At 43.4% G+C, this 22675-nt stretch overlaps 1 protein-coding gene across 1 annotated transcript in view; it reads right to left on the bottom strand.

The window, feature by feature from the left end:
* tbc1d22a (TBC1 domain family, member 22a) overlaps nucleotides 1–22675 on the bottom strand; it is a 131219-nt gene that overhangs the window by 75620 nt on the left and 32924 nt on the right. Inside the window, exon 6 of the mRNA XM_079494193.1 lies at nucleotides 12890–12960. Coding sequence (XP_079350319.1) covers nucleotides 12890–12960 — 71 coding nt within the window. The remainder of the gene's footprint in view (nucleotides 1–12889; nucleotides 12961–22675) is intronic.

The following is a 22675-nucleotide window of genomic DNA, read 5'->3' as shown; positions in this document are numbered from 1 at the left end:
GTAAGAAGAAATGGCACCCTTTTCACATTGGCCTATTATAGCGCCACCAGGAGTTATAAATATTGCATCCGCTCAAGTTATTCAACTTCCGATGACATCTTCAGACATACAAGGACTTAAAAGTGTGTGTGCTTGATTTAGGGTGGCCTTGCACTACAAGATTTGTAACGATTGCAAACAAATTTGAAATCAGGTAGCATCACCCGCTACAGGATAATCTTAGTAGATAATCTGAAGGCATCGCACACTACAGAGTTCTATCCAGATTATCGGGCCCAAACACAGCAATACAAACAGCAATACAAACACAGCAATAATAAACAATTTAATTAATAAATACCCCCTGCCATGAGGCCGGCTGACTTGCTCTGCGATATTATATAATACAGTATTATGCAGGTAACCCTGAAAGTGTGCGCTACTCGCGTACACACACACACACACACACCACACACGACTATATCCAAGAGGCTGATTTTTTGTAGGCTAATCTATTGAAAAGGAAAGAAACCCAAATGAAAAGGATAAAAGTGAGAGGCAGGACAAAAGAAAGCATTGGTGTGACCTGCCTGTGGCTCCTCCATCCTCTACTAATCAGTTTGCGTGGATCTCATCCCTCATGGCTCTGCCAAAGACCGATCTGTCCTCAGAAAGAGGCGGAGGGTGAGGAGGGTGCAGCGGGGAATCCATTTGAAGAGCTTAAATGGAATTGTTGCTCACTAGCCTGAGTTCTGACAAACTAAAGTGATGCGTCTTTACTCTAGCAGTTAAACCTCGTCCTGTAATCAAAGGACAGTGTAGCCATATGTCAGCTGAAACATTGACGTGTTCCTTGAATCACATGTTCCCCGTGGAGTCTCAGAATGTTGAGGCCAAGTGTTTCGTCGAAAATACGTCAAAATAAATCACAGACGGGCACATCTGCCAGGTGTCCATGGGCTCATGTAAAATAAATGCTGCGTGTGCAGAATGAAAGCAGCATCCATTCAGTTAAATACTGAACTGTAGCACTGCAAGAAATTATCTATCTCTTCTAAACGTTTCCTTACTCAGCATTCCAACTGTCAGTCTCCCCTACACACGTCTCCTTCTTAGCTTTTCAAACTATCTGTCTCCCCCACACGTCTCCTCCTTAGCTTTCCAACTGTCTCCCCTCCACGTCTCCTAATGTTGTAATGCTTATGAGTACTGAGCATGGATTTTACCACAAGCAGCTGATAAATACAAACTTGCCAGGAAATGTAAGTATGTTACCACTTAGAGGATCAACTTAAGTTGCTATTTGTGACATTTACACACATTTGACATTCAACACACATTTGACACATTATTACTGATTTTAGTACTGACGGATAAACAAGCATTTGACATCTTTGGAAATAAATTATTTTTCTTGTTTTTTCTGCCCTGCACCGACAGGGAAAGAGCCCCCTCGGCCAGGCTGGGTCACATTTGAAGAGCCAGGAATTGTATTTTTTTTAATTCCCCATACTATGCCCTGTGCCAGACTTTGCAGGGCAGCATTGGGAACCCTGTCATATCTATCTGACTGAATATGAGCTTCTCCTGCATTCTCTTTCGACTCTTCACCTCCGTGGGATTTTGACAGCTCCTCCTGCATTCTCCTACTACTATTCCCCCTCCCTGGGATTTCAACAAGCTCCTACTGCGTTGTACTTCCACTCGACACCTCCATGGGAGCTCAACCTCTTTGATCAATGCTGCTCGATACTGTAAGAGTGGTGGTCGAAACCCATTCGATGTCATGTCTGAGTGCGCACACGTGCACACTAGGGCATTAAGCAACTAGTCGACTAGTTTACTAGTCGACTAGTAAATCCACTAGTCGACCTTGTTGGTACTAGTTGACTAGTTGATAAAAATTTTAAAAAAAGTTTATTTTTTTCCCCCGATTTTGTAGGCCTCAAGATCAGGTAGATTATAGTTATAGTCACCATGTACACAGTTTTTCAATGTACAAATATTTATTTCCAAAAAATAAAAAATAAACTTTTTTTTTTTTTTACATAAAAGGTAGTTAAACAACTAGTCGATTAGTCGACTAGTAAACTAGGCAACTAGTCAACTAGTAAAAATGACTAGAAGTGAATGCCCTAGTGCACACACATATATTGCACACAGACGGAGACACACGTGCATGAATTTGAGCTCAGGCACAAAATGTCCAATGCATGCTGGTGTACAATTGTACACAGACAGCACACGCACCTCGAGTCAGACAATGAGTGTAGCACAGGAATCACATTCCTTCTATTAACTTTTCTTCCATTACCTCTTGGCATCCTCATCCATCACTGCTCCTAAGGCTGGCAGTGCCAACATGCCCCTGGTCTCCCAGAAAACCCACCATGTGAAAGTGATACTTCACTTTGGAGGGACTTGTGTTGTTTGTTTGTTTGTTTTTGTCTTGTCCGTTTTCTCTCCTTGTTTCACGCCCTCAAAATTGGCTACAGTGCAAAGCAGTGGTTGGCACTGATTTCATTAGTGATATTATTCAATACAATCTAATTCCAGGCTGAAAATGTCTACTCTGGCAAGCAGAGAAAAATAAATATTTTATATGATTTTAGAGCAACACAGAAATTCTGTATCATGGGTAATATCATTTTTGTAATATTTTAGTTAACTAGTCCAAAACCTAGTCCAAAAACAATGAATCTAAACTGGTCAAGTTGGTCAGCCAAAGGAATAGAAGAATAATAGAAACCTTGGTTATAACTAAATCTTATCACATGGGGATCCTTGAAAATAAATGTAATCAAATACGGGTCAGCGGTCTGATGTATAGCCTATCAATTTGGTGGTACTTGACATCCAAAAGTTTGGGATCCACTGCTAGACCCATCAATACTCCACAGCCAGTTAGTTTTCTCCTTTCTCCCTCACAAGTGAACATTTAACCGCCACACTCCATTAGTGAATGTACATAGTGCCACGGGCACATGCTCATTCACAGAGGGGAAAGGAAAATACTTCCATTTCTTTATTTTTCAAGACCCCCCCCGTCCCCCTTTTTTCCCTTCAGGCTCGGAAGCGGTGTGCTCTTTAAAATAAATTAAATACGAATGGTGTTACGCTCCGACAAAATTATTGTTTCCGTGGAGGGTGGGGATTGGAACGTGTGTGTGTGTGTGTGTGTGTGTGTGTGTGTGTGTGTGTGTGTGTGTGTGCGTTCGCACGTGCGCGTGTGCGTGCGTTTTTCAATGAAGGTACCGGTAATAACTTCTCTCTGACCCTCCAGGCCCTCACCCATTTTTCGACCTAAATATACTTAACTGACTAGAGTACCCCAGGCCCAGGGGTCTATCGATGGCATACTCCTTTTTACACTCAACACCAAATCTCTTCACCCGAAAATTGTCCATCTACAAGCTCACGTGCTTGTAGAGCTTCTTTTTTTTTTTTTTACTTGGCCAGAATATGGATGCTAGGGTTCATGACTCATGTGGTTAACTTATATTATTAACTTATATTATGCAATATCTACTAATGAGGCAGACAGCTGTGTGCAGTCAGCACTGCACACTGTTGGGGCTGCGTAGCTAAATGGTGAGAGAGCCTGCCTGGGGAACCGCGGCAGTCCCCAGTTGTCCCAGATACCATTCCAGGCCAGCTGGCCAGCAATGTGTCGAATATGAGTGGTCGAAGTGTCCTTGAGCAAGACACTTGAGCTGAAAGCAAATGTCCCTAGCGGGAGCAAGTAGGTCGATATGAACGCAAGGAGGAGCGTTAGCAGCAGTGGTGGGCAGTTAAGGAAGTACTACACTTAAAAGATGAGTGATTTAAAGGTGTAGGGAAACGGAAATGGTGGGCATTTTATTTTGAAGTTTCAGCTTGAAACTCTGGCTCTGAAGTTTCTGAACTAATCAGAGTGTTGCATCCCTCCAGGCTATGGGGTCTCAAAGTCTGTGACTTCCTGCACGTGCAGTTGTGTTTGTAAACAAAGTGACAGAGAGACGTGGGGCAAAGCCAGGGGACGACCTATATACATATAGGAGAGTAGTTCTTTAATCAAAACAGCTGTGGAGGAGGACAATGAAGCATGGGAATCAAACTGATGAGCTTCATTTGCATTGGATTTTATTGATGTGGGCCTCGACACGTCGTCACGCAGCACGTTTTCGTTTTCAGGAAGTGATTGTCAATTTTTTTGGCATCCATTGTTAGGTATGCCCATATGATAACCACGGATATGGTCTAAAAGCGTGAAAAACGTTTTAATTTCCTTTGGTTAAAGTAAATGTTAAATAGCTCTATATTCTGATAGTCCTCGTTACTATGGAGTTGTTCTGTATTGTTCAGTAACAGGACAGGAGTCTCTGCAGCTCTTTATTAAACAGAAAATACAGATGAAACTAGTGAAATTGGAAGTGATGACACAAAGAAATGAGAAGACAAAATTGCAACTGGAACTACGGAAATGAAGCTGATAAATAAATGTTGTCACCTACCAACAAAGAGCTGGAGAGACTTTTTTTTTAACAAAAAAAATCACATACGTAGAGTATCTGTGCTTTACTTGAGTATATATATATATATATATACTTTATTCCACTAAATGTAAATGGCATTGTACTTTTGACCACATTTCTAGAAACTTACATTAAGAATTAACCACTTAAGCCCTACGTATTTCCAAATAGCAGATCTACAAGCTTACAACGGGTCATGGTGCAACACGTGCACTTGAAGGTCTTTCTATTTTCCCTGTGTCTTTGCCCTGGAGTACTTTGACTCGACTACTGTGGGCCGGGGGTTGAGTAATTTGCCGACTACTCTACTTAGCACGCATCATCCGCGCTGCCCGGAGGGGGAAGCTCCTTTTCCTCTGTTGTTGGGGAGGAGAAGGAGGGGGTGGAGGAGGAGAGGAGGGGAGGGGAAGGGGGACAACGCTGGCCCAGCCCAGCAGGGATGAACATCAAATATGTTGCAGCACGCCTGGTGAGCAGCACAAGGGCATGGGGGACGCTACTGGAGTGAAGCTTTATTAGGTGACGGCCAGGTTTATGGAATACAGCGTTCGACTTGGGGGAGTCTGTGTGCGTGTGCGAGAGAGAGAGAGAGAGAGAGAGAGAGAGAGAGAGAATATATTTTCAGAGGTTCTCCTCATCTATTCCCCCTGTGGATTTGTTCTGCAGAAAAAGGATTTGAGCCAGGTGTGATTGGATACTTCAGTGGAGGACGAGAGCCCTCGCCATCCCCAGTACACTCCTATGGAAGGTCTTCACCACATTGACCCTGCAGTCCTATTCTGGGGGCAAATGTAGAGACAATCTTTAGTCATTTCTCATATGACTAATTATAGAGGGCTTAAGTGCTTAAAGGTGTTTCACACTTTTAGACCATATCATTATATGGGCATATGCTGACAATGGATGCCAAAAATCCGTTTTGATTCCCATTGCTGCGTCGTCCTCCAAACACAGGTGCTTTTGATTACAAACTAATCTCATTCAAGATGACATCCAGACAGTGTATTACTCGTTTTAAACTTAATCATCACGCTAAATAATAAAATATGTATATAGGTTATAAATAAATCCCCTGGCTTTGCTGCTGTCTCTCTGTCACTTTGTTTACAAACGACACTGCATGTAGTCATCATAGAGTATATAAAAGGATAGAGACTGAACTGGCGGGAAGCTCCGCCCCCCCCAGCTATTCATGTCAGTGGAAGTTGCTCAGTGGCGTTTTTAAGCACCCGGAAGACTGCCGGAAGTACCGTCTCAGAACGTCTACTTCCGCATTTGACCACCAAATGTTGGTGGTCAAATGCGGAAGTGCAACCGAGCGCTCAATGTTAAAGCCCAGCTGCACGGGGTTTCCCGGTCATGAATCCACGGGTCCGCCTGTTGTCCCTCCTCCTACCACTAGGGCCCAGAGCTTCAACGTTGAATAGCCTCACTGGCCCCTTGGTAGTCATGCATGAGCGGACTTCCGTCCCATAGCCTGGAGTGATGCGACGCTCTGATTGGTTCAGAAACTAAGATTCTGCCGTTTGAAGCTGAAACTTCAAAAGAAATGCCCAAATTAAAGTCTGGCGCAGGAGACACACCAGGGAAATGCGTTTCCCCAGTGTAGAAAATATATATTCACCTGACAAAAAAACATTTTTCTAACTATTGTTTGTATCGTGATCAGGGGTCATCACTAGGGATGTCCCGATCTATAATCACGAATCTTTTTTGCGCCCGATCCGATTCCGATCATTTGATTTTGAGACATACCGATCTTTCCCGATCCGATCTTTATATTTTTATATACCACTTATGCCATATCACAAAATCCTAATGTATGTCACTCTAGTCTAGTCTGTTGTGGGTTTTTTTGAGGGGCACCAGCCCCTCCTATACACAGGTTTAATGTTTGTCTTTAGTTCAATGTTTGTGTTGTAAACGCATTGACAATGAATGGGAAATTTACGTCATAATGTGTCATTTACGTCATATTGTCTGTTTGTTTTAAATCACCATTACATCACCTAATCAACATGAGATAGACTTTAATATATTAGCGCCCCTCACTTCACACGGGTGTGATTTTTTTTCTCTTCTAGTCTGTTGTGTTGGAAAGGTGCAACCACTCCTATAGGGAGCTTTGTGTGTCTCTGGCTGGCTGTGTCCCTGGGTCCCTGGCTGGCTGTGTCCGAGCATGAAAATATGTTTGGTTTTCATCACCAGGTGTCACTGTTGTGCAACCTAACACACACACACACACACACATATTAACTGTGTATATTATATATGATGATTTTGAGTGTGACAGTACAGTACAGTATAGGGACCCCCTGGGGACCCCCACACGGTAACTCTGCCATTTCTCAACCGCTTCAGACGCAGGGCGGCTCGCCGGAATACAAAATAACTGAATTAAATGTTGAAGATGCATCAACCTCCAGCGTGAGTGACATTTTATTATGCTGGCTGTCAAAATGTTAAGAACCCATTTGTCACTTTTCCCTGTGTTTCTTTAAGCTAGAGGCGACAGGCCGATGTTGTTCCGTCGCTACAACCTGAGAAATAAACAACATTGGATTTCAGTCAACATCTTTGTCTGTGACAGTATCATCTTAATTTGTGGCACAGAGCTTTCAGGTGTGCGTGCGCGTGCGTGCGCATTAGGCAAGAATAAAACTTTGTTGAACTATGCCATTATGGAAGTTTAGAAACAACATGACAGCGGAGTGCATTGGGGTTTTCCCTTTTGCACTTAGAGATGGAGTGCCATGGTTTTTGTACTTTTTCTGTGCCTCAAGCAAACATAAAAATCCCATAGACTCTGCAACCAAAAGGTTGCCCTCGTGTGGATAGCAGCAAAACATCCAACCAAAGCTGCTGCCTTCCTCTGCGCCCTAGAGTCCCCCCGAACCAGTGTTTCCCAAACAATGGGTCGGAACCCATTTGTGGGTCGCGGCGACATTTTCATGGTTCACTATACGTTTCCTACATTGTGTTTTTAATGGTGGGCTAGCTTCAGCGAGCAGTGCCGAGCACACAATAGTTATTTTAAGTCTATTTTTTGGCATCTAATTACTTCCACATATTGTGCCAGAAATCTAGTTCAACTTCAACATGTTCAGCTTTATTCAGGTTATTTGTGCTTATATTTTTCTTTTTGCACATTTTTAAGTTTTTGCATGAGGCGTCACATCTTTCTAGGTTCACACTATCTGTGGTTGCCATAACAACGCATATAGCGTTTCTATAACAACGTATTCAAACCTGGACTGGATCAGGGGATTGTCTTGTTTCCACAGGAACTGCTTTTCTAGTTATTATTACCAGTAAGACGCCTGAGGGCGAAAAGGGCGAGGTCGCGTGCACGCATCCGCATCGTTGAAGGCAGACTGCTGGGTCTACTCTGTCTAGAGTTTGAATGGACAGGATGGGCCTGTTCTGTTGAGAACTTACTGGCCATATAAGGAGCATGTCTTGAGCGTACAGGGCTTGATGAGGCCAGATCAACATATGGAATGTCAGAACAGGTCAGCTCCATGCAGTATATGGAGATCTAAGGGTGGTAGCGGGGACATTCTCTTTTTGTTTTTTCTCGTTTGATGAGGGCCCAGGTAGGGCCGGGCCTTCATTTCCGGGCCTGTTGAGAACTGTAGTTTTCGCCGCCTGCCGGGTACCGCTGCATTAATAACTTCGGGGCAGGCCCGTCTAGAGTTTGAATGGACAGGTGTAAGTCAAAAGGGAGACATCGAAGAGGAAGGAAGGATGGGGAAGGATCAACATATGGGATGTCAGAACAGGTTCTGACATATATGGAGATCTGAGGTGTGAGGTCAGATGTAGAGTTGCTGGCCAATATTGATGGCATCAGAGATCTCCATATATGGGCTTAACTGTGACAGAAGGTCGCATTTACTATAACATTAACAGGGATAAAGGGATCTTTTGGGTCACAGGCTAAAACGCTTGAGAAGCACTGCCCTAGAGAGTAACCCCTCCCCCACCTCCCCTAATGCTGCTCTGCCCAGCAGTACGTGGGTGGCTTTGGCTTACGGGACAACATTCACAGCACGGCCCTGGCGGTCTTTGGCAGAAGGCTGAGAAGGTCCAAAGACTGGTTCGAAGCCACGTATCGACCTTACCAACTACAAATGCACTCTGACTGGCAAGACCCTGCATGCCCTCAAGACATCAAGGAGGAAGCTGCAGCAAGCCTCACACCGCTGTGCCAACAGCTACAGCTTTGCAGTAACATCCAATCAGTGGCTGACTCCGGCATGTACGACGGCATCAAAAAGGCGCTTGGACAATCACATCATCTAATCGTTCCGCTGAAATCGGCCTTAGGATAAATCACCATGGCCGATACTGATACCGATATATGTTTATTTTGTTTTTATTTCCCCATTTTTCCCAGGGAAACAAACACATCTTCAATAAAATAAATAAATGTTCAGAATCCACAGCTTGGTAGGCTGCAGATAACCAACACACCCAACATAGTGTATGCTTATTAACAATAGGTAAATATCGGCTACTGCCATCGGTTAATGCTAGTTTTATATTTGCCGATATCGATATTGACCGATACATTGGTGCATCCCTAATGCATAATAATAATAACTAAAGCTGTCAAATATTGTCAACTAAAGCTGTCAAAATGTTCTGAGCCTTTATCCTCCACTACATCTGATCTGAGAGGAAATGTGACCAGATTTGACTGAGAGACTGCCATCGCGCAAATTACAGCTTTTCACCAGAGGATAAAAACTTTTAAAAATGAGTTAATAGCACAGGCAGACTCTTCACATACTAGAGCATGTCTGAAATAAGTGTCAGAGCTGAAATCGACATGTAAATATGAAATAAATGCCCAAACATGTAGCTAGGTATAATGTAGAGTCCACAGAAGTGAACCTTTCAAGCCCGTTTTCTCAACTCGCTGTTTTCTGCAAGACATTACTCTATAAGCCATATCTCCAAAACTGGTGGGTCAAACTGAACAACCAATATGTCAATTTGAAGCTATGATTCCCTGCTTTCACATGACATGAAAAAACGAAAATTCAAAAAAATCCAATGGCAGTCCTTCAGTCAAATTTAGTCACAAATGTTCAAGTCTCTAAATTGTACAGTACTTGAATAAATGCACTTTGTTACTTTGCACAAGTTGTCAGACAACTGATTAGCAGGTTCACGATTCACAGATGGTGAACTTGGCCTTTTCTTTCTTTGACGGATTGAAGCTTCAAGGTTTGGAGAAATGTGTAGTACAGCCAGCAATATCATCATAATTACACAGAACATGGACAATAATATCAAAAAAAGTAATCACAATAATATCACATTGATTGAATGCATTAATTCAATAAATATATATAATAATATCAATGACTACTTGTGCGTGACACTGTGCAAAATAGGGCAGAAGTGGTTAAGGGCTATGCCTGCAACTTTGCTGCACACATTAACAATACTTTGCAGTTTAGTTTTTTGAGGGCAAGTGACCTTCACTTCTTTCTTGCTCGACTTCCCTCTCTCTGTCTCTCCGCCTCGCTCTTATTACACCCCCCCTCCCCTCCTCTCTCTGCCGTCTCCTCCCCAGTGCAGAAGCACTAGTCCAGCAGCCATCACTCACACCAGTACCCTGAGGCCACAAACGTCTGCACTGTTAGAAAAAGTTTTGTGCGCACACACAGACTTGTGCACTAAGGAAGTTACCATCAAAACATACTCATTCACGCACGCATACACAGCTTGCCTGCCTTGCGGCCTCAAACACCTCTGTGGACCACTGACACTCAATTCTGAACCTACAAAAGTGCTGAATCATACAGTAAGTTAATCAAACCACTTCACCCAGACCAAACACCACACACACACATACTGTACGCACAAACCTTCCTTTAACCCATTCAGGCCTGACGTCGAAATTTAAAAAAAAAAGTTTTCTAAATCATGACAATTTTCGGAAAGATTTGAGGCACATTTTAACGATTTTTCAAAAATAGCAGACCTACAAGTTCATAGCGCGCCACTCGGTGGCGCGCTATGAGCTTGTAGATCTGCTATTTTTCAATAGCTAAATTATAACAATGTTTAAAACACCAAAAGGGGTTCCCGCCCCAAAATGGGTTAATGGTTAATGTGGTTAAACGCTAACGTGACATGGATGCGTTCCAGGTCTCAATGGATTAATGATGCTTTATCTGCTGCACATTAGCTAGTGTGTGTGGTAATTAATAAGAAAGCCGTGGCGCTCTTCTCTCAGCAGACTATGAGCTGTAAACCGCAACAATGGCTTAATGAGTAAACACAGCGCTCTTCATGAATAAATTATGTCTGCTTCGCAATTCATTTTCTCCCTATTGAAGTTGTATAAAGGAGGGAAAGAATGCACACCAACAACAGACTTTACTGGTTGCCATAAATCACACAAGGACGGAATTTGGGAGAAAGAACATGACACTGCGTGTGTGCGTGTGTGCGTGTGTGTGTGTGTGTGTGACAGAGATGCCCACGAGTCTAAGAGCTCGAGTACGAGTCGAGTCTAGTCTTTGGGGTCGAGTCCGAGTCGAGTCTAGATTATTTGGGGGTCGAGTTTCGAGTCTTTAGCCACGAGTAGAGTCTCTAGAGTTTTATCAGAATAGTATAGCTACATACTTTCAAACAAACATTCATTTAGGCTCCTTGCGTCTATATCTATAATATATCAAATCAATGACAATTGCAGTGCACACTGCTGTGTGTAACGAGAACACTCAACCACCGACATTCCCCCGCTGTTCACAGTCACCACAGCGAGTTTCAGGAGGAAAGGCACAATGTACTAGTACTACTCACGTTGGCTGCTACAGTGTCAACGTTCTCATGGTTCCATAAATGGCCTAAATGTCTCTGAAGTTATGCCCAAGTAGTGTCTCCGTTCGAAAAGTGAACAAGTAATAACTTAGGCTATTATCTGGTATATACTGTACATCAATCAGCCTCTCAAACCCATGGCTTGTTTCAATGCGTACTGTGCAGGAGGATGCTAAACGCACACCAGTCTTAGTAGTGGTGCCAGCTCACGGCAGAAACATCTAAAGAGTTAAGTCTTAAAAAGACAAAAGAGTGGCTGCACACACTGATAGCCAAAGAGACGATTATTTATTAGGATGCAGAGTAAAAACCAACGTTTCGGCAGTACAACTGCCTTCTAAGAAGGCAGTTGTACTGCCGAAAAGTTGTACTGTTGTATACTGTACAGTTGTACTGTTGTATACTGTACAGTTGTACTGTTGTATACTGTACAGTTGTACTGTTGTATACTGTACAGTTGTACTGTTGTATACTGTACAGTTGTACTGCCGAAACTGCCTTCTAAGAAGGCAGTTGTACTGCCGAAACGTTGGTTTTTACTCTGCATCCTAATAAATAAATCGGCTCTTTGGCTATCAGTGTGTGCAGCCACTCTTTTGTCTTTTTAAGACTTAACTCTTTAGTTGTTTCAATACGTAACATGCGTCGGCTACCCAAAACACAGACATACGTTTCATGGTGTGTTGACAGCTTGCAGATCTGTTATTTTGGACACATGATCAATGATGCACGACGCGCGACGGAGTATAGGCTACAACGATTAACTAAGCATCTTTGTAACTAAATAAGCCTGTAGGTAGCCTACTGTAACATTACGTGGGCATGGTGGGCAACATATGGAACCTGACGTTAATGCAGTGAACATTAATTACGTAGTGTTTAACGAGGTCAGCAGCCGCAGCGCACATGAAACACACCAGATGTTTCAAAAATGTTCCCTCAGACAATCCTATCATCGTATCAACATATTGAACAAATGCTAAGTTAAATGACGTTATAGCTGATGTGGAGCCACACATATGTTTGTTTTGCCGTTTTAATATTTAAATATTATGATGAAAGGCTCCACCGTGCATCAGTTTGTGCTCGCCTCGCCAATCGACATGCCTGTGGGTCATTTGCGCAATAACGCTGCAGGAGGGGAAAGGAAAGGGATTGGATTATTTTTAATTGTTATTTTATTTATTATTTTTTATAATTTTTTCGTCGATACTTGAGCTCGAGTCCGAGTCGAGTCTAGAGTCCCATTTGTGGCGACTTGAGTGCAATTTTATTCGAAAAATAAACTAGTACTACTAACTCTGGCGGAGCCCGGGATCGAACAGGGAACATTTCAGTTCCCAAGCAGCCACTTTACCCGAGCCACTGCCGCCCCACTTGCGTTTATTATTGCTTGTTTTTTTTATTTTACACTTTGGGACATGATTTGTGATATCGGGCTATAATAAAATCTGACTTGACTTCAAGTCAGTCCTACAACCATTGTCCACATCATGTGGCATCGGAACACCTGTGCGTGCGTGCGTGTGTGCATGCATGCTTCTTCAACTTACCGACAGAAGCTTCCATGTGATTGGCCGAACCTGTCGTGGGATGCCTGACCAGCTCAGTTTCCGTAGTTCCTCTGCAAAGGAAGGAAGAAACACAAAAACAATATAAATAATAAAAGATGAATTGACAATTTTACACAATAGATTTTTAAATCCAGTCCTATATTGCGCTGATCAGAGCAATGGTCACCGAGATACGGCCATTATAACCCATTTAGACCCGAGACCAGATTCTACATTCTCTTCTAAATGTTTCTATGTTAGTGGTTCTCAAACCGTTTCATGTCAAGGACCCCAGAAATTATATGTATCTGGCCGCAGACACCCATCTGAAAATATGTTGTTCCGGGGTCGGGACCCCCAGAAGCAAAGATACAAGTTAAAAACGTTTGCTGTGAAAGAATATATATTCAAAGATTTGCACACATTTCCACGATTCTTCCAAAATAGCAGATCTACAAGCTCCTATGAGCTTGTATATCTGGTATTTTTCAACAGCTAAAGTTTAAAATGATGGTTGAAGTGGTTAAAAGCTAAGGTGACCTATGAGTTCACCGTTTTAACTCTCTCATTTGAACCTCCGTGTTTATCAATATTCTGTGACTACTTGAAAGGTAAGGACAAATGTACTCGGGCAGTAAATGTGTGGTGGTTTTCAAAGCAGTAGGCATATGTATGTTTTGCAGCTGTTCTCACTGCTGTTCTATCAACTAATCTTACATCTAGAAGTCCCTAGATGGATATGTTGGTAGAGGGCATAGACTGCTGTCCGTGTGACTGTATAAATGTGTTCATGTAGCATAGTTTTGCATCATAACAGATAGACAACAGGACATCACCAAAACCTGCAGCGGACAAGGCGAGGCAAAGCCTGTCCACAGATTGGTTGAGACACTGCCCTAACAACCAAGGACAACCAATAAAACGGCTGACTCAGCTGACTGTCCCTTCGCCTTCGGGCTATAGGATCTCTCATAAACTATTGGAGATGGGATCTAAAGCTCGTCAGGCACAATTAAACTTTGTGTCCGTGGATTTTATTCATGAAAAAAGTTGAGAGAAAAATGAATGGCCCAAGCCAACAACTGTGTAATGCTTTTACACAGTTGTAAGATTAATCCCCCTCATCTGACTGACGATCTTGTGAGCTTCTGATAGCCTAGTGAAATGAAATATGCTCTGGTCAAACCCCATTCAGCAATCAGCAATAAATTAATTCTGCAGCAGTTTACTTGCCATGGAAAATAAAAGCAGCAGAATAAACATACATTCTGTCTTATCGCTCATCAGTGCACACACATCAGGGTCCAGCTGCTTTAACTTAGCTTAACGTTAGCTCTGGCAAAAAAATAATAATAATCTCCACTCTTCTATGATATTCACTCGGACAACATGCTCTGCGTGATTGAATGACATTCATAGCAGCAGCAAAAATATGTAAACTTCCTTCAATGAACTCATATTATAGGCTATGGATGTGACAAACACATTGACAGATCAGATGTACCGTGGTTGGTACTTGATTAGTCTTGCGTAGCCAGACAACTATATTCCACAATCTCCGAATGCTATATAGAGTCTGGAACTACACCTCCCAAAATCAGAGTAAGGAAGCTGCCATTTCCGTTCACAAAAATATATTTTAAAATATCTTTACATTTAAAAAAAATTATTTCCATTTCGGCTAAGCTTTTATTTTTTTTATTTTTTTAGATATTTTTTGCGGCTTACGCCTTTTATTGGTTTTTGAAGGGACAGACAGTAGGCTGACAGGAAACGGGAGAGAGATGGGGGAAGACATGCAGTAAAGGCCGTGTCGGGCTCGGGAGTCGAACCCGCGGCACACTGCGACTGGATTACCAGTCGGGTGCCCAGACGGTTACGCCACCGCCTGGGCAGCAATGCTTATGTGATTGCTATTTATATTAGGATAGATTTGCGCAACTATAAAGACGAAGCAGAAGTAGGGAGGAGTCTCCACTTCCTCTTTATCATTTACTCATGATAGAGCTTCCGTTGCTCCAGACTGTATGATGGAAGCATTTGAAAATTGCGAGAGGCAACAGTCTGGCAACACGAGACTAGTACTTGATTGATGTAATTCACATTTTAATGCTATTCATAACACACGTGTAAATGTAAAGTTTTCATATTGGTTAAGGTGCTCTGTCACAATGTTTTCATATTATGTCCGTTTTAATTGTGCGCACGTGCACACAAATGATTGTGCGCGTGGGCACACGTGTGTTATGGGGCGCTCTCCCACTTCTAAAAGTAGCACTACAACACTGTACATTGGTATAGCTGTGCAGTTCATAATCATCCATTTTGCTGTTCTAATAACCTTTAGAACGCCAGACACACACCATAACTTTGTCGTTGTCCTGCCTGACCTCCTTGGCAATCTGTGACATGTAAAATAGTCCAGGGGCCGAGACAGATTTTGGTACCACCTACATGTATTCCTACATGTCTCTAGTTTATATTTTGGCATGATACATCATCCAATTCAGTAGCGTAATGCCAGTTATCGACATATATATGTCACCATACCATTAACAACCTATATAAGGCAACATTTTCCAAATTTCGGAATGCTTTAAGTAGCATATAACGTGTCAAACTAGGGGTTTTTCATGATTCTGAATCCATTCCAAGCATTAGTTTTGCACGAAAAATATGGCGGTGGCGTTAAAAAACCCACCCTACAGTTGGGTGCCACATATATTGTCCCTTATCATTTGACCCATTTAGGCCTGACCTCAATTTTAAAAAATCCTTCTAAATCCTCCAGTTTTCTGAAATAAATATTTTCACGATTTTTCAAAAATAGCAGACCTACAAGCTCGTAGCGCGCCACTCGGTGGCGCGCTATGAGCTTGTAGATCTGCTATTTTTCAATAGCTAAATTATAACATAATGTTTAAAACACCAAAAGGGGTTCCCGCCCAAAATGGGTTAACTGTCCTTTTGCGCAGATCACGCAAACCTCAGCAAAAAGAAAAGGACAATATCGATGGCCTCCAACTGTATGTGCGTGGACCCCCACTCCATCTAGACTATCAGGACATTGCGACAAGTAAAAAGCCAGGGGAAAGAATGAACAACTTGTCAACGTGCAGCACAGCGTGATCTAGTATGAGTGACGACACTAGTGTTGACTAACATTGTAATAATGAGATGCGGAAGTGCTCATTCTATCACAATGGGATAGTTACAATTACATTACAGTCATTTAGCAGACGCTTTTATCCAAAGCGACTTACAATAAGTGTATTCAACATAGGTAGGGAACAAAAACTACTAATCACCAGAAGTCTTTAGTGCATTTTCTGCAAAAACAAGCAACCAAGAGTATACCTAGCGCTAAGGTAAAAGTGCAATATATCAGCTACCTATTTCCTTAAACAGATGAGACAAAATAGCTAAATCAAATGAGCATGAGCTAAAACAATTAAGTGTATCGACTAAACAAGATCCAATAAACAATACAACAATAGAAACCAAGCGTTCGTACAACTAGTTAACAACAAGTAGGTCAGGCAGAGAGGAAGGGTAGTGTTTCCTGAAGAGGTGGGTTTTCAACCTGCGGCGAAATATGGGCAGTGACTCTACAATGTTTGGAACTATAGCCCATGGCACACTGCTTTGCGGCGAGATCAAAGAGATCTCTTCTATTACGGCTCTGGTGCGGCAGAGGCCAGCCGAGGTGTGTTTGAGGGGATGAGGTGTCAAACTTGAAGGGAGGTACAATATGTCCACAGAGAAATCGGCCGCACGCCGTACATTAATCACAAGTGTGGCGTGTTGAGCACCTCCGCTCTGAGTGACTGCACAGTAAAATGCTTAGTTATAATTGCACTCTGAAGAGAGTACAAACGGAGCCAAATGGACCCGCATTGGCTAGATTTCTACTCGCTTTAGCGTTTTTACGCCCCCTTTTGTTGATAGTGGTGTTATTTGTTTTGCGGTCCATAGGCTTCCATGTTAAAAGAGGTATTTTCACAAGCCACAAACTACCGTTTTGTAAAGGTATGGTTTATTCTACTTATTTGAGTTGTTATACCATTGTGTTTTCTTCATATTATTATCGGTCTTTGACATTTTAACATTAGGAAATGTACTTAGATTCTCCAGAGAAAAAAAGTGGTAATGCCTAATGTTAAATGACACCACTATCTACCGGAAGTGGGCGTGGAAAGGGGGCTGTGAGATAGGCCTATTGACCCTGTGTCTCTCCCTTTTTGTGTCCATCTTCATTTTTGTCCTGGCTCTCTCTGTGTGTTTCGGCATTGGACAGAATTTGCATTGTTCTGTCAATGTCTCTGTCTCTGCCTTGATGCATTCACGCATGCCACCACTGGTGAGTGGTTCTCAAACCTTTTCATGTCAAGGAAACCCCAAATCATCATGTATTTGGCAGTGGAGCACCATCTGAAAAAATGTTGTGCCAGAGACCCACATACAAGATATTGTATGAACAGATTGTGGTGCTATAAACCGGGAAGAACGCATCTGTGTAATTTTCATAGCTTGTGACATGCTGTGAACTTGTACCAAAAAAAAGAGGAAAAAAAGTATGAGAACTACTGATTTAGAAGGCATTTGTAGAATCAGCCTTGTTTTACTGCAGGGGACCGCTGGAACCCACTCAAGGACCCCTGAGATGGCGCCCGGACCCCACTTTGAGAACCACCGCCGTCTGTGCGAGTCTCTCTCTTCCCCTTCAACCCTCTCTCTCTCTCCTCTCTGCGCCTCAACGGACCGCCCCACGCACTCCGCTCCACAGGGAGGTCGGATGAGCGAGCTGCTTATAAAGTCAAATACATTTTGACGGAGGGCTGCAAATTAAACTTTTAAATCAGCTGTTGAGTAGCTCCCTTCAGGTCTGCAGGTGCACCCACCCTATGCTTTTGGTGCGCTCGAATGGGATTCAACGGCCAATGTCTGTACAACTGTCTCAAACTTTTTCATATCAAGGACCCCCAAATTGACACTCATTAGCCTGTTGACCCCCATTAGAAATGATATGCCAGGGAGCCCCATAAGAGAAGATTTTACGGCTATAGCAGAGATTCTCAACCATTTTCATTTCAAGGACGCCCAGGTTTGACCTGAATTAGGCTACGGTCACCCATTTAACCCATTTAGACCGTAGGACGTGTGGAAACGTCATAGCTAATCCAACCGATGGGTTGTGAGGACGTGTACACATGTCCTAGCGCATTTCCATTGATTTCAAACAAGAGAAAAATATTCAGATTTTTTTTGAGTGGTGCAACCACTCCAAGGAACAGCAATGTCCGTCCTAACCTATGTGACTATGTTTAGAGTACCAGTAGGGGCAAAAGTGGCGCTGTTGTGCCAGAAACAGAGAGAGAGAGAGATAGTGTTGCACTGTTGCCTGCTAATTACAGAGAGAGAGAGAGAGAGAGAGAGGCAGGGGGAGCGGGGAGTTGCACCACTCAGTTCACACGGGTGTGATTTTTTCTTTTTTCTTGGGTTGGCCTCTCCTTCTGCACCATACTCCTTGCTGTTGGTGCATGTGTGCTGCCGTTCACTTCCCTGTTTACCGCTCAGAAAGAAAGGCTCGTAGTGCGTAATCTAGGGAGCTCTCCGTGGTTTTGACCAGATGGATATACTAAGCTCTTCATTTCTGACTTCAACATGCCTCTCGTTTAAAATATGAACGTGAGGGATTATTGAGCGACTTTATCGTAATCATAGTGAGGTAAGCAAGCAACATTATTTCTTCCGGTTTTTGTAAGGAACGGAAGGGGGGGGGGGGGGGGCTTTCAAAGTAAAAGCTGCCATATCTGCGTGGCACCCCAAGCTGCTATTTTGAAATAAATCCTGGCGCTGATTCATTGTGTTAATGGCATTTCTATCTCTAGGACCCCAGTGTATATTGTATAATCAATTAATTTAACTCAGAGAGTGTACAAATGGAACCAAATGGACCTGTAACTCTGAGTTACAGACCCATAAGGGTCCATTTGGTTCCTAATTATCATTTAGCTGGGGACGCAGTCTGTGACAGGTCCTGCAGCTATTTCCCCACTTCCATAAAAAAGGTTGATAACGCAGATGAGGATTATCTGGAGCTGCTGCGATAACTAGACGACTATGGGAAAGGCATAACTCATTCAAACCGGGAAAGCATCATGTGTCATTTAGATTCGAGTTATATATATATATAGCAACATAAGTATTCCCAAATCTCGGCCACTTGCTCACTCAAACTTGGTCACTCCAGTTTGACCCGGAAATGGTTATGTCCCAATTTGTAATTTGCGAAGCGCAGAGTGGAGGAGCAAAGTGGGCTCACCGAGAGTGCATGGAGAGAGTGTACATAAACATAAACATACTTCACATGAACGACCTAAAACCAATCAGATGCTTGTTTTGTAGAAGGATACACACAGCAATTCTTAACCTTTTTTTTTTTTTTTACTTTCAAGGACGCCCACTTGATGCCGAGTGTAAAAACGCACTTGTACAATATCTGAATTACAAATCAGCAAGGGTCAATTTGGTTCATAACTATCAATCATTTAGCTGGGGATACCCCAAAACCGCCTCAAAGACCTGTGGGGGGGGGACCACAGGTTGAAAGCCGTGGTAGAGCAGTGGTGCTCAAAGACTAAACTAAATCTACAGTGTTGCTGCCATCGGGGGGGGGGGGGGGGGGGGGGACTTTTATAAGGCATACTGTGAACACTAGCCAGGTGCTCCCAATGCACCCGATTGGCACCCCCGACCTACACCCTGTGAACGACACAAAAACAAGAGTACACAAAACACAACACAATTATTGTGAAAATATTTCCACAATATTTATCAGACTCAGACAAAATTGAGTGCATCAATGGATTAGGATCCAAGTGCTTATCAAACATGATTATTTTGTGGGGTCACGGTCTGAAAAGGTTGAGAACAATGCATTCTTCTGGATGTATTAACTATAATAAGAATGCCCGATGAATCAAGTGGCTGGGCCTTACTACTATAGCTCATAAACAGTGGGCTTATATGGTTTCTCATCAGATAAAATTGCACCACAAATCCCCCACCACAATAACCATAAGCCATGCTAGGCCTGTCAAAATAAACTTGCGGTTATCTCCCTACTTTCAAACCCAAAAACTACAATAGTGCACCGCTCGACTTGCTGAATCAAATGCACTGCAAAACTGCTGAACACAGCTTCACTTCACACAATTGTATAATTCCTTATACAACAAAATATATATAAGTTTCCAAAAAGCGTTGCAAAAAGTGGAAATATGGAGTAGAGTGTGACCTCGCCAACCGAGCGGCTGCATGATTTCAAGCCGTATAGTCGGGACGCTTGTCATTTCAGCAGTGTGTGTGTGTGCCTGTGAAGCAGGTGCCACTAATATACCCGCAAAACGCCAGCGCATCCATTATTCACGTGCAGTGGCCATGCCGTCTGTTTCAGCCAATGCGAGTTTAGAATCAGCAATCAGCATTCGACGGGACGGGCGGGGGTGGGCGGTTGATAAGTCCTCCGTGCAGAGAGTGAGTGGTATTGATTAGCTCTGCCTGTGGTTGTTCCTCAAGGCGAATGCAACGGAGAGGGTCATGACAGATAGCGGAATAGGAAATAGCCCGGCCTTGCTAAGCAGCAATGGGCTAAGTCCATTGGCTAAATTGAGTGAAACGCATTAGGGATGTTCGGGGCTGATGGGAGCCGCAATTCATTCACCATGGCTACTATATAACCCGCGCACGCACGCGGACGCGGACACACACACACACACACACACACACACACACACACACACACACACAGCCCCTTCCTCCTCCTCCTACCGTGTCCCCGGTGACTTTAACCCATTTTGACCTGAGATCAGATTCTAAAAATGTCTTCTGCATCCTGACAGTTTTCTGAAAAAGCTATGTTTCTATGTCAGTCGTTCTTCGATTTTTCAAAAATAGCAGACCTACAAGCTCGTAGCACGCCACTCGGTGGCGCGCTATGAGCTTGTAGATCTGCTATTTTTCAATAGCTAAAGCATAACAATGCTAACAGCAAAAGGGGTTCCCGCCCAAAATGGGTTAATTACATAGAAATCCAATAGAGTGATCTAGTGCGTAGCGGCACTGTTGGTTTGGTCGGGAGGCAGAGCGCTGTGCTATCTCATTGTTCAATTAACCCTTGGGCTACAGCGAGTCTCGTTTGATGGAACAACTCTCTCTGGGATATGACGGACACCGTGAAACGAGGAATTATAGAGGTTCTTTGACTTTACTTCTCTTCCCTGTACATCAAACAAAGGGAGGACAAATCCGTTGTCTTGTGTGCGTGTGGTGTGCGGTCCAGGTATAGAAGTGCTTGCAAAGACATCCACGGAACAGCCATGAGACAGACTGGACAGTCAAAATGGCACAGCAGTGGGAACCTGGCAAGCCCTACTTTACGGGTCGTACGACTACAAGCTCACTACTTTACAAGATGTGAGCTTACAGATCTGCCACTTGTGATGAAGACGTTTTTGGAAAGACATTGGAAAGATTGTGGCTGAAAATGTTTTAATTGTCCCCATAATAATGACATGACCAAAATAGCGACAACAGGTTGAAGGTGGTTAACACTGCGCCAGGCTTTGGGGGTGAAACCTTCATCCGGAGGTGTGGGTGGTGAGGGGTCCATTCATTACAGCCCCAAAAGCGCGAGGCGAAGGTGTCTCTCGTCCCCCTAAACCTTTTGAACCCTCATTTGCGCTGTCGGCAGCGGAAATGAGACGATGGATCTTGCGGAGCTCTGGCTTAATTAAAATATCTGGTACATTTCCCCCGCTTGGCATTAATCTCCCCGCAGGGGGTGAGGAGGGGGCACGGGGGGGGTGGGGGGGTGGGGGTTGGGGGATGCAAGGCTAGTTAATGCACACTTTGACCTCCAAAAAGGTGCCCACTGTCCCCCCCACTGGTTGAACACATAGGGGACACTACAGGACAAGTTTGCGGCAGGAGAACCTGTGTACATCAGTGCAAACGTGTGTGCGTGTGTGCGTGCGTGCGTGCGGGCGTGCGTGCGTGCGTGCGTGCGTGCGTGCGTCAATCAACAGGGAAAGGACAAACATTTGCTTGGTGCCATATGGTCACTGGGTGGGGTGTTAGGAAGAAAAGAAATCAAACATTCTAAAACACAAACGGTATATATTGGACTGTCCAATATACCGTTATAGAATTGATCTGATCTGAACTGAGTTGATCTCATGTGGCAATGTGAATTTGTGAACCAATGTTGCCCATGCCAATGAAGACCCTTTGAATTGAATTGACAGAGAAATGCTAAATACAAATGGAGAAAGTTAAAGGTATATTCAGTGATTTGACTTAATTCAAATATCACTTATTTTTTCTTTTTTTCTGGATAATCCTCCCTACTATAGAGTGTGCTGACCATATAAGGAAATCCTCCCTGTCCCCAGTGAGCCCCTGGGGTCAAAAAACCCTAGTTTCAGTTTTGGTGGCGGGTGGCAAAACCTTCATCCAATCAGGATGAGAGGGGCCTTCCTCCAATCATGATCGAGTGGGGGCGGGCCTTGGTGCACATGCTGTTGGCCTGTTGCACTTCCCCCCACTGTAGAGCGTGCATGTGCACATTTTGTTACCGGGGCGGACTGGGTGGTTTTCCAAATCCCCCAAATCACTGAATGCTCCTTTAAAATATAAAGATAATTTCTGCCCGACAGCAACGGCATGCAAATCCTGGAGTGCATAAACAGTAGGAACCTGCTATCTCAATGACAATGGGTAAAT

The sequence above is a fragment of the Electrona antarctica genome (genome assembly GCF_951216825.1).
Source record: "Electrona antarctica genome assembly, chromosome: 23".
In the NCBI taxonomy this organism is placed as follows: Eukaryota; Metazoa; Chordata; class Actinopteri; order Myctophiformes; family Myctophidae; genus Electrona; species Electrona antarctica.
Note: the sequence above shows the minus strand (reverse complement) of the source record. Positions and strands in the feature narration are given on the sequence as shown.